A 13,454-nucleotide genomic window follows, 5' to 3' on the forward strand; every position below is an offset into this window, starting at 1 on the left:
CCAAAAAGAACAGGGAGGATGGTGCCTCTGCTCCCAGTCCCAGCATTCTCCCACCTACAGCACAAAATTCACTCATTGTCAGCAGAAGCCAATGAAGGAACATGCTTGAAATTAGAACTAAATAGTAAAGGCCACATCTTTCCAATAAAAACAGGAAGACACTTGTGATAGCCAAGCCAAAGAATTGGTTTGCTGCTCAACCTTTTTTTTTTCTTTTTTGGCAGAGTCATTAGAAGAAATGCAGCAAATGGTACAGCCAGAGATTCAGTGCAAGATGACAGAACAACATCATCTGTGACAGCTGCTCACTCACTGAGACACAAGCTCACAAGGTGCTGTTTGAAAAGGGGTCTTATTTAAACATCACAATACCTAGCTTGTGGAAGACTTCCTGTAAAATTTCCCCTGACTGGGAAATGTTTTAAACACAGTGAAGAGGTTTTGTGGACAGATTATAGGATCTGGGCTATAGAACCTGCTTATTCCAAAACTGAAACAAAACCACATTGAAAACCTGTTCCAGTACAGAGATCAACGTGAGGAGACACCCAAGCATTTTGTAGTGCTGTGAATGTGCTGGTGTTAATTAAAATGTTAATCTGCTAACCTCAAGCTGATGACACAAAATACAGATTGAAGTGCAGATCAACCACCAGGATAATACAGGGCCATGCCAACGCAAACAAACATGACACAATTCTCAGGTGTCAGGGAAAGGTGGACACCCAGCCTAAATGTAAGCTTATAAACAGATAGGAAGTATGTGAATACTCTTCTTGTACTTTTCCTTCTTTCAGGCACCAGAACACACAAACATAGCAGGTTTTCCCCCACCTTGTGAAATCTATGGCATGTTCTCTCTGCCTGGCCCAGAAACATCACTGTCATGTGAAAGGAAGATTGGTCAGGAGGGCACATAGGAGAGGGAAAAGAGACCAGAATAGGGAAGAGGGAGGACTCAGAGTGAGAAGGATTAGAGAACAGGGAAGTAGCAGCAGAGAGGAAAGCAAACAGAAACACCCACCAAAGATGACACTGCTGCTCTTCCATGCCCTGTGCTGTGTAAGAGGAAGTTTAGCAAATGCTTTGAGGAAATACAGGCTCTCTGACCCATGATAAGGCAGACCATTACTGAAACTTGCCAGTAAGTTATTTATTCCTTCCTTCCTTTACTATAAGCTTCACGTGCCTCATAGATTGTGGTTAGGCCATTTCTGCAAGCACGAGCTACTTCATTTATCATTCAATTTTGCAGATTACTTTCTGTTACCACCAGAGAAAGCTCCTTCTGCTGCACAGATTATATCCTAAATGTAATGTTTTATCTATTAATTGCCAGCCATAGCTTTTTAAGAGCATTCTGAATTTTAAAATCAACAGACAAGGTCTGCAATCTGCAGTGTCTCTGGTAGTTACAGGTGAAAAGATTAAAAAAACACATCAGAATTTAGCTGGTGTTGGGATACAGGTGGGAAGCTGTGAATAAATACTCTTTAAGTAAAGGAACCATCAATGGAAGGTACCCATTAAAATAAAGCAAGAGAAATCCAACTTATATATGCCAGTGACGGCCACAGGGGCTCAGATTTTTTTAAATTTTATTTAATCAAAGTTAAGACATGGATAAACATAAATACAGCACAGGTACTTCAGATCATTCTTCATATTTGTGTACAGACAAACTGATGGATGTAATCCCAATGAAAACTGCAGTCAATGAAGTGCATACAGCCTTCCCCCCACACACACAAAAACAAACCCAAATTAAAAAAAAAAAAGAAAACAACAAAAAACCCCACACAATCTCAGCACACACTCTCATTACAAATGATTCATACATAAATAGGTAGAGGGTGCAAACAAGCTAATATGCGAACATGTATAACCTCTCGTTAATGGGAAAAAAAAAACAGAAGCAGCCATAATGATTAAAATACATTCAGTTACTGATAACTAGTTGTGCCATACAAGGCATTATCAATAAAAAAAAAAAAGGAAATTGTGCTGCAGAGAAAAGCTATATACAACAAGAAAATAAACTGCAAAGTTAACGCATGCATGTTTTATCCTGGAAAAGCACAGCCCTCCAATATTTTCTCCATGTTTGTTATAAAAGCCCTCTGCACTCAACTAAAATTAAAATGATCTTAAAGGATAATACTTGTAAAGTTTACTTAAGTCTTCAGCCACAGAAAACTGCAATGAAAATAATGTTCAGAGTCATTTTCAAAACAAAAAAAAACAAAAACAAAAAAAATCTATTCATCTGATGACATGCATGATTAAAAGGTCTAGGCAAGATACACTGCTCTACGTTCCTGATGACTAAGGAAAAAAGCTCAAGTCAATTCAATCTGCAGATGGTCAGAAGATTTTTGTATTCCAGCAGAAGCAGCAGTTCAGATCTTCTGGATCTTTTCCCCAACAACTACAGGATTCTCTTTTCTGATTTTCTCAGCAGCATCAGCTTTGTAATTGTAAGAGCAACTGTGTACATCTGAGTAACGGTGCATTCCACAGTAAACGTTCCCACACCGGCATTCGAACCCTGCGGACACAAACAGCAGCTTAGACATTTCAACATTCCCAATGACATTGGTTTGCTTTAAATCCTGAATGTGTTCACTCACTAGCAGTAAATCTCAGTCACCAGTGTCAATCAATCAGCCAAAGAGCCTCTGCTGCAGAAAGCATAAGAATCACAAGTAATACATTTTTAAGTGATAATAGCAAGATTTGACTTGACCATTCCTTCTTTTTGCATGCCACTCTAGCACAGAACATTTATAGAGAGCTCCTGCTCTTTTGCCATGTTTATAAATCTTCACCCTCCAGAACTCAGGCCCTTTCACTGGACCAATGCAAAGCTGGCTAGTGAATGGCAGCAAACTATCATCCAATTCCTTAGCAAAGCAGACTTCCAAAAGGAAGTATTTGGAATTACCAACTTCACTTTAAGACAGGAGGCTGAAAAACAAAATGATACATGAATGACTAATCTAGTGAGAGTCAGCTGAAAGCACCTTTGACTGTTATTTCAAATCAATATCAAATGACCATGCCCCATTTTCCCTTTAAGATAACATTTCAAAGGGCCACAGCCTAAACAAGCCTAAGGAAAGTGAAATCAGTGTTTCTTACCAGTCAGTCCAACCTTCTTCCTGCACATGAAACAACGATTCTTTTTCTGTTTTGGTTTGTCAAGCGACTTGTCCTGTTCTTCAGGTGTAGGCTCTGCATTCTCTGACACTGAAGCTGACATAAAAAAAGTTAATAAGAACAGTGGAGAAAAAAGTCTGTCTCTCTCCTTTTAAGTCCTACAATAATCTAAAGCCCATGCTGTACATTTGGCCATTTTGCTGCAGTTTCCATGTCTGAAGTGCACTGGTGTCTCCACAGCAACTGGAACTCCCCCCTTCTAGACCTTTGATATAATTTAAGAAAAGAATTCACCAAATGCTTGAAAATACCACAAAAAACAACCAAAACAACAAACATAGGTTTAACAGCAAGATTCAGCACTGTCAGATCCAGGAAGAAAATCCAACAGCCAAGTGTTTCCTCACAGTGTTACTTGCCCAGCTCCCAAAATCTGCTTGCAAGAAGCACTCTATGTAACAGGACCAGTTGAGCCAAACACCCTCTTTCAAATCCTGAATTAACATTATTTTTGCAGAAGACTGCAACATGTAGGCCACACAAAACACAGTGTTTCAGAACAATCTCTACCACTGTGATGCTGCTGGTTTGCACACCTGGAAAAAGCCTACACAGGACATAAGTCACTGCCTGGGGTGAGAAACACCAGCTCAAGAGACCCAGACTTACAGGGTGGAAGTACACTGCACTGGAGCCCAGAAGGGAGCAGGTAAAAACCTAATTTTAAAGATATTTCTCCTAAGGCATCTTTCAACCTACTTTAGTGTTCTCTAAAAGAAACAGGTTACAGGTTGTGTGGAAGAGTATGAACATGTAATAGTAGTATTTGCCTGAGTCAGGTAAAAATAGAAGTTGGCTGGTTTTCCTCAAGTATTTGCACATTCCTTACATTACAAAGCAGAAATAGAAACGAAAAAAACCCAACTTCATTTCAAGAAGGGCTAAGAGCCAACCTCTGCCTACCAGACATAGCTGGACCACAGCAGGACAAGTCTCCAGTGAGTAAGACACACAGAAGTTGGGAATATTTGCAGCAAAGAACAAAAGCAAGCTCCAGCTGGGAGGAGTGTGGATGGAAGCAGAGCTAGAACCAGTGTTGTAAGGAAGGGAGTACAACAGCAAGCTCAGACATTTGTCAGGGAAAAAGCTGCAGGCATCTCTGTGCAGCTGGACTGTTGTTTGTCAGAGACTGTCAGATGCAGTTCTGTGCTAGCTCTTCACCAGCTGACAGCTCTTCTGCATGACAAATCCAGTGGGGCTCTTCATGTGCTGCTATTCTGATCTTTTTTTTTCTTTTGAAAGGAAAGGGCACTCATCACTTTTGCTATGTATCAAAACATTGTACTAAGCAACATCAATGGATAGCAAGATACCTGATCACCAGCAAAGACTCTGCCTGAGGGGACAGTATATTCCACAGATTAATCTAGCAAAGATACTATTATACATGGTCTATTAATTCCTTCTCAGACACCATCTATGTTACATGCAGAGCTTCTCTTTGTCCTGAAATTTATAACAATTCATAGTTTGCAAAGAAAAAAAAGTTCAATGCCTTTAAATGGCTGTTAAAGGGCACATTTCTGAGTGGGCACAATATCAAAAGGATTGCAAGATGAGAACCAAAATCAGCAAGGACTAAAAGTGGTGAGGTAAGTACCAGAAGGGGTAAGACTTACTCAAATGAACTTTTGTACTTCTACACAAAACAGTATTGCAGTCTTTATTAATTCATTAAGACATATTCATGCCATGAGCTAACATTCTCCAGCCTGCATTTCCTGTTATAGCAAAATCAGTTACCTCAATCTAAGTTTCACTAACAGCCTCTGTAACTATTAGCTAAATTTAGGAAAAACTGGCACTCTTCCCTGCATAACAAGGCTCTCATACACCCTTACTTACATTTTCTTTGTGCGTATGGCTCTCACATTAAAAAGGTTTAAAAATATTTGAGAGCTGCTGCTCACTGTGGAACCGAGTGGGAAGATTCTTCTCCTGCATCACAAGTCACTTTGTATCTACTGTAGTAACCATAAATTTTAGGTCTCAGTTTGCTTTTGAATAGAAGCTAGAGATTTGAACCAAAATCCTCCATGATAACCACAAATATCCCAACCACTTTAGATGCCCAAGTGCCACTGTTCAGTCCATGAGCTATCTGTGATGACCACAGCAGAACAAAGCCAGGTAAGATGCAATACTGTCCAGCTTGGAGCCACTCCCAGCTGCTGGACTTCACCTGGATTCCAGGATGCTGCTGCCTGCCTTCCTTTAACCAAATCATGCCTTCCCCCAGCCCCAGCCCTGCCTGAAGCCAAAGAACAGAAGCCCTGGCAGAAGCAGTACAAGCTGCCAACTAACCAAAAAGGAGTAAGGTATGAACACAGTCATATTTCTGGAGCTGACAAGCTGGGCTAGTCACTAGAAGTTCCCTGATTTACACAACATGTTCCTAGCTGATCAAAACAAGCAGAGCCTGCATTTCCTTCTAAAGACACAAGCTTTTCCTATTGCTTTGCTCGTGCAAACCCCCCCTGAGCTTCAGTGTGCTCTGACTGAGCACAAACACAGCAGCCACACGACAAAATGCACTCCAGCCTCGGCACCCCTGCAGGCACAGCACAGCTCTGTGTGTGCAGCAAGACACCCAGCCTGTTCTCTCTCTCCATGTTTTACATTCATCACCCCTGCATTACTGGGCAAATTTTTAAAAGAAAAAGGTTTCTCATTCCTACAGACGATCATGAACAGCTACATTTACTTCTTAAGAGCATTTCACTAGGGCTAGTGTAAGAAGCACCCCCACATTTCCAGAGGAGTGAAATGTGAAGTTAATCCAAAGGAGAACATCACTGCTTGTGAACATTTTAAACTGACATAATCAGCCTAAAATACACTGTTTAAATGTTAGGAAGTGGCAAATTAAGTAGGAGCACATTCACCCACAGAATTTAGTTTTCAATCTTTCTGTTGAGTGTTTCCTCTCCCCCTGGAGCAGTATATCATGATATCCTGTATTATTTGATACACTTGTGTCATAATCATACTCTACCTCTGAGTGCCTGGTACTATCACAGAAGTGAAAAGCATCCATCAATTCCTTTCCAGTTCTGTCTACTGAGCCCCTGATAAGGCCCACTGAAGCTGAAGCCATCAGCTCAACTGCATTCACCTTAGGTCCAAGTAACCCCAATATAAAATTCTGTAGCAACCTAATTATTTTAATCTCAAGTTTTTTAAACTTAGTTTGAACTTCACTATTTAACCTCACTAAAATCCAGATAGGCACAAAATCAGGTGACTTCATTCAGACCAGCCATGTACCTTTTAGACAGTTAATCCAATCTAACTTTGTACTTTGGTTTTCCAAATAACAACCACACCACATGACGTGAGTGATGGCATTTTGCAATGCTAACAGTACATGCTCCTCTCCAATTCACAAGCAGCTTGAAAACCACAGAGGCTGTTTTCATTCTCAGAAGTTTTCAACCTCAGAGGGGCTGAGTCCACCCATTAGTTGGATTTCTACTTTTACCACCATGCTCCTCAGTTTTAGGAGCTCCATAATGTTTGTGGTGGAGTCCTCCTGCCTTCCCTGGCAAGCTTCATTTACCTTTAAAACCCTCCCTGAACCAGAAGCATGGTTTTAAAACCAGGATGGTTTTAACCATCTTCCCAGGGAAGTGAAGCACCTCTTTACTTGCTTGCAGGCTTGCCTGGAGGCAGCCCTGGCTAACAAATCAGAAATCCTGACTGGCTAATCCTAACAAGGATTATTATGTTGATCATCATGATGAGCAAAAGTCACAATAGCCCAGGAGGTAATTAAAGTTACTTGAAATAGAAGAAAGCTGCTAGAAAAGCTGGACTGTACTTCATGCCATTAAAGATTACCTAAAATGAAACTCATTTTCATGGTATTTAAGAACATTAAAGTTAAAAAATTTTATTAGTCCCTATCTTAGAGCATCTGGCCTTTTTCACTGCTCCACAAGCATTATCAAACACTAGCTCTAAAGCCTACACTTTTTAACATTCTAGAGTTTTCCTCTGCAATGCATAAATCCAACAAAAACAAATCTGAAATGCTCTTTGGGAATTTTATCCCTTTGTAGTTTTAGCTTGACTGCAAACAGCAAGGGCTGTGTTGCATGCAGCTCAAGTCTCATTTATCTGTCTGCTTTAGAAAAGTAATAACAGTAATTTAAGAAAGTTTAATTATTCACCCAGTCCTTCATTCAATGTTGTTGCAACCTGGTAATTTTTGTTAAATGGCAAGTTAAGGGGACCTCAGCTGAACACAATACATTAACTTACAGCAGCAGCACAGAACAACTCACCCCAGAACAGATATTCCCACAAGGCAAGACTTTATCAAAATAAATACTGACATTATTTCTCCTGTTCCCCTACATCAACAAAAGCACTATTAGACACTCTTCACTCTGGGACTAACTAGCACACTGCTGTGAATTATTTTTTCCCTAAATGTTAGAAACTTGGGCAATGCTAAAAAACCCCTTGGATTCACACGTTTGTATTACATGCTTGTCATCAACCTAAAATTCAAATTCCAAAAAAAAAAGCAACTTCAGGATGCACAACTGTGACAGCAATTCAATGAAATCCCTCTCAGCATCCATTCTAAGCTGCTTTCCTTCCAAACTTACATTTTCAAATTAAAATGCTTTAAAACTGCAAACACTACATTTCCCATGATTTTCAGTCAAGGGACAACACAGAAGGAACTCTTAAGGAAGTAAGGCTGACCCTGCCAGAGTTATAAAGAGAGATGGTAATTTAGAGCTGCAACTACATGCTAGTGATGTTCTTAGTTTAGAAAGGAGGGTACAAAGAAAAGGACAGAGGACACAGCTGAGTAACCTAAACACCTGATATATGTTGATCCTGCAGATACATCCTTAAATTCAAAGTTTCTGGTTGAGAAATCTTTTATCTTCTCATAGATAGGAGAATAAGCTTGAGAGGTGGAGAATTAGAAGCAGCACAAATTTATCCAAGTGTGTAAGAAGAGAGACAGGCCTCTGGAAACTTGCTGGGAAAAGTCTTTTCAAAGGCCCAAGACAGCTCAAAGTGCCAGGGTAAATAAAGTAAAGTTCTGCCAGTGAAAAGCCTGAAGATGCCCTGTCAGAACTGAGACAAGAGCTCTCAGCTCCAGAACACAAACTTCCTAACAGGTATTAGAGTGTATCTCTAGAATGTATCTTTTCAAGAGTAAACATGTTTCTCACCTCAAAGACTAGTAAAAGTGGTAAAAAAATGGAATTAAAAGCTTTTCTTTCAAGTTAATTAGCCAAGGAGACAGCTTTACTCAGCATAGTAGCTGACTAATGACTCTTACATTCTATCCTACAGAAAGAGACAGGTCAGGTTTAGAAAAGTATCTGAGAAGCAAAGCTTTGATACCAGAGATACAGTCAAAAAACTAATATTTAGAATGTTTAAGAGGAATTACAAATTGTATCTGTAAAAAACCCACACTTCTATGTTTAGACTAGTCCAAAATAATCCTCCTCACTAAAACCTAAACTGTCTCAGCAGAAGGCAGAATACTTACTGACTTACCTTTAAATACCTTTTATAATGCCTATAGGTTACCAGTCTGAGCACATTTTGTATACCAGCTGGCATTTTTGCATTTCCTAAAAAATACTATTAAACCTTCCTCAGTCTTAAGCTCTAAAAGTCTTCACATAGAACATAAGAAAAAAGGGAAAAGAAACTTTACATTGTACCAGCAAGGAGGATTTTAGGCCAATATAGCCGACCCTCTTAGCCATTGTGCTTCAAGCAAACATAGCCTGTGGTTTGGTAATTTTATATTTGATAAAGTGAATTCCAGTAGTTCAAAATCTTACACCACTACAGTTCAGAAGGGAAAGGTTCTTTTAGAGGTGTTTCCTGTTTATAAAAGATACTGACCCTGTTCTGGCAACGGCTGTGTCAAACACCCTCTACCACAAACATGTTCATAAACTTCTGATATGTGCTGTAAATGGTCACTGAGAAGTAACTGATACTCAAAACTCCACTCAGGTGTAACAGCCATGGCATAGAGACAGAAAAGGATGCTGATTTATGATGTGCATTTCCAACACCAATTAAAGCACTTGTTTACTAAACATAAGCTTTCACTTGCCATTCCCCGTTTGACTTGCCATTTAAGAAATGAAACTTTATTTTATTCTGCTTTCTGATTTCACAGAATATTTGGGTTTGAGAATCAGACATCTTTTAACAGGAGTGTATTAAGAACAGCTGAAGTTTAAAAGGCATTATTCATAAGTTCTGTCACTGAAAACCAGGCACCAACCTTGCAACTCTTCTGTCTCAGGTACTGTTTTGTCCACAGCCGTACTATCCGGTTGGGATGATGCTACAGATTCTGTTAAAAGTGACTGACTGGACACAGGGCTGGGGGCAAAAGAAGAAAGTTATCATTTTTATAATGCATTTTCACATTCTTTTCCTGTAAAATACATTAGGGCACCTCTTGATGAGAACATTTCACTCTGAAGTTGTTTGTGTAACCACTTAAAACTGCTACAATCTGAACTCACACAAAAGGTAAATATTTTTTTCAACTCATACTGAATGCAACCAAACAGTTCCACTGTAAAAAAGGAAAAATATTTTGGTTGGCTTGGCATACCATCATTCCACACAGAAGCAACAATGCAACATTCAATATGCAAGGATCTTTATAACAGAAGTTAGCAAGATAATTGTAGAGGAGACAGTTTCAGTGTTCTGGTGATACAAACGAGAAAATTGCACCATGTCAATGTTTCCAGTAATAAAGCTGCAGCAGCTGCACACAGAATCCCTTGGATTCTCACAGTGTAAAGTGGTGCAGGCTAAACTTCCCAACCCTTCAGCCATAGTGCTAAATCACAGCATGGCTGAACACTCACCAATGAACACCCTGAGCAGTTTAGAGAGAGCAATTCAACACTGGCCATGACTCCCAGCCAAGCTGCTCATCCAGCAGCTCTCCTATGAAACAAGACAGTGCTACCTCTTGCTTGGGACTTGAGCTCTATCTCATTTGCATTTTTTTCCTCCTTTCCACTGAGGGATTCGCTCTGAAGGCAAAAATCAGATTATCCAGCAGCCCATGAACCAGCACTCCATGGCACAACAGGAGCACTGGAGTTGCAATTTTAATTGTCAAGAACTGCACATAGGTCTTGAACTGCTCATCTGGCCACCTACAAGAGGGCATTGTCAATTAATTTTATCTGTCCTCAGAGTATCCTGAGGTATTTCCAGAGACTGAAATTGAATTCCTGCCTTTTTTTTTTATTTTGAAAACAAAAACCCAAGCAAGTGACACTGATTTTTTTCGAGTGCAAGTCCAAGAGCAACCATCCACTCCTTTCTTCTGCAGTCAGTAATCAAGCTAGTGATCAGTGAGGTACTTCTATTCTTTCATGGTTTTATTGAAGTTGTGACAGAACAAAGGCAAGGCACTGTAATTGGTTCACATCTGTGCATTGACCTGGATGAACTTTTTTTTTTTACACACTCCAGAAGAGTTGTTTCAGGGTAAGATACGTATTTTCTACCCCAACTATAAACCTCAGAATGGAAAGACTAAATATAGTATCAAGCATGGCACCTAGCTCTCAGTTCATATGCAGGATCCAAGCATGAGATAACACCTCCTATAAAAAGCTAAGGAGCAGAAAAGTCTGAGCTGAATCAATCAGCAGGAACTGATGAAATCTCCCTTGCCCTGTGTTCTACTACATTCATTTTTTTAAAAGAAAAGTTGAAGTGAGTATTACTGCAAGATTAGCTTCCATAGTATGTAACACACTAACACTTTTCACTCAAAAAATCTCCAAAGTGCTTAAGCTGCTGTTGGTTGTGTCACTCTAAACAGAAATGGAGCCACTAAATATAAACAAATATTTAGCTTTTACAAATGGAGTACACTTAGTAAGTCTGAGTGATTTATAAGAGGATATTATGTATCCTTGAATAACCCAGATGGAAATTACTTGTTTAATAAGAGATCAATTCAGTAGCACAACTTGTACCAAGACTTGTGTCTTTACCCTGTTCTAGTACTCTCCACTTCTTGCAAAGCAACTGGCTTGTTAACACATTATCATACATTTATTTATGAGAGCTCTCGTAAACAGCTCCCTGCCATTTTACAAAATCCTCAGATTTCTAGGATGAGAAGAGTTCTCCTTTGGTAAATGTACAACTACAAGTTGAGGAAGCAGAAGAGCAGCCAGACAAATCTCTGTAGAACAGAAACTGACAACTTCTATTTGAAGCTAAATTCTAAAGACAAATTTCCATTTGAATGCCAGATGAAGCACAGAGATCTGCTAGCATTCACCCTGAGATCCCATGCTTTAAAGTTAGCACTGAAATCTTACACCTTTTCCTAATCCCGGTTCCAGCATTTAATTGTGCAGGATCAGCACACTTCATTTAATCATTCTGACAGAGATTTTTCTGTAAAGCCACAGAGCAGACTAAAGCACCTTACCTTGGCTGCATAGATGGAGTCGATGTAGAATCTAAAGTGGACTGAGTTTCCTGGGCACTGCCCTCTGTGCACTGGACCGGTAAGGACTCGGTGATGCTACTGACAGAGGCTGCTGCAAGACACACCCAGGGAAAAGGGGTTATGCTGCTTCCTGGATCACAGAACTCACACACTGCATTTACTCTCCAACCCCTACAACACCAGCCAGGAGAGTAAATGTGTCTCTGCCTACACCATAAGGAAACGTAATTTTACAAAAAGGTAATTATGTTTGGCCATATTTTCATCTCGTTCCAGCCCCCCAGAACTTACATGGCAGAAAATTCTGAAGCTGGAGTTTTAAAGCAGTTACTATTAATTACTAACTAAAGCATCTTTCTCAGCATAATCTGCTATACTCTGACTCAAGAAGCTGGTGTTTCAAAAAACCAAGATGTATCTGGGAAATATCAATATAACATCCTAATGCCAACTCCAGATGCATTTTGAACATGTAGAACCCAGATCCCCAGATTTCAACAGAAGATATTGCTTCTACTTAAAAGGTCAGTTTGAAGGAAAGGCAACACTACACAGAGCACTGGGCCAAAAAGAACTGAAAGTATGTGAAGTTAAGGAGAAACTATTGTTGCCTTTTCCCAACCTGGAAACGAAACTCAAAATAATTTTAGTAAGAACAGATCTTTTCTTGAAGATCTTCAGGGGCAGTTATGTAAAGATGTCCACAAAAGCCCCTGAAGGCCTTCAAAAGGAAAAGGCATCACTATCAAGTGTTTACAGGTTACTCTTTAAGAATAAGGTCACAGAGATGAAATACCTGTTCTTAAAAGGCCTTTCACAAACATTCCCCAAACTCAATCCTATCTCTGTCAGTAATTCCAGCAAAAATATGTTGTAGTGTTTTTTCTGCATTTTTATAATTTCAAATCAGAAACACTCAAATGAATACAAAAGGTATTAGTGAGAGTCTTCTGAGCAGATTAGTGGCAACACAATTACATTATGGGCATTCCATCCAAGCTCATTCCATAAGGCAAGATGCTGGAATGAAATGGTTTGCACTAATGCCCCAACAATCAGTATCTGGACATGGCCAGGAAGCTGCTGCCTGCTGGGTCAGGCTGAGCTGCTGACACACACACAGTGTGCTGGGGTTACTTACCAGGAGGGCTAATTCTACCATTACTGTTCTGCCTTTGAAGGTGTTCTTTGTAGCACACTGAGCACATGCCGTTTGTGCGAGGATTCCCGTAAAATCCGCAGCCAGTGGAACACAGCATAGGCACTTGGCTACGGTTAGTTTCTTGAGCCATTCTCCCTTCTTCTATAAACCTGAAATTGATACACACAACCCAGCATTTAGAGGCCTGAGAAAACTCTTCTTTTACAGCTGACATTTGAAAATCTGGAATTTCCTATAGCTCAGCAAAAAGACCATCCAGAAAAAAATGCCTTGTGGGTAACTCGTTGCCCTTTCCCAAAAAGTCTATAAAGTCTGCCTAATAACACAAATACAGTCATATGTAGGCTTTGCATGACCCACCCTCTCAGCCCCACCAATTTATTTTCAATATACACCCCACAAAGAAAAGTAATTTTATCAAATATTAGAAGTATTACTGCTTCTGGCAGTCAGGTGAGGAGAGCAGGGGAGGGGGACACTTATGCTGAAACCTAAACACCTGACACTGCATGAGAGCTGTAAAATAGAGACAAGCATGCTAACACAGGCTTACTTGCTGCATAATTATCATTAACA

The 13,454-nt window shown here is 39.9% G+C and overlaps 1 protein-coding gene across 5 annotated transcripts in view; it reads right to left on the bottom strand.

Annotated features, from left to right (window-relative positions):
- Positions 1–1,581: 1,581 nt before the first annotated feature.
- The window catches only part of ZFAND6 (zinc finger AN1-type containing 6), a 36,343-nt gene continuing 24,470 nt past the window's right edge, over positions 1,582–13,454 (bottom strand). For 4 of the 5 annotated variants that reach the window (XM_058033534.1, XM_058033536.1, XM_058033532.1 and 1 more), the window contains 5 exons: positions 12,858–13,027; positions 11,696–11,807; positions 9,500–9,600; positions 3,142–3,255; positions 1,582–2,548 (listed from right to left, as the gene is read on the bottom strand). In XM_058033534.1, coding sequence (XP_057889517.1) covers positions 2,400–2,548; positions 3,142–3,255; positions 9,500–9,600; positions 11,696–11,807; positions 12,858–13,008 — 627 coding nt within the window. In that variant the 5' untranslated portion in view covers positions 13,009–13,027 and the 3' untranslated portion in view covers positions 1,582–2,399. The remainder of the gene's footprint in view (positions 2,549–3,141; positions 3,256–9,499; positions 9,601–11,695; positions 11,808–12,857; positions 13,028–13,454) is intronic. The other variant, XM_058033533.1, reaches the window with a different exon arrangement.

Source organism: Melospiza georgiana, chromosome 13 (assembly GCF_028018845.1).
Source record: "Melospiza georgiana isolate bMelGeo1 chromosome 13, bMelGeo1.pri, whole genome shotgun sequence".
NCBI lineage: Eukaryota > Metazoa > Chordata > Aves > Passeriformes > Passerellidae > Melospiza > Melospiza georgiana.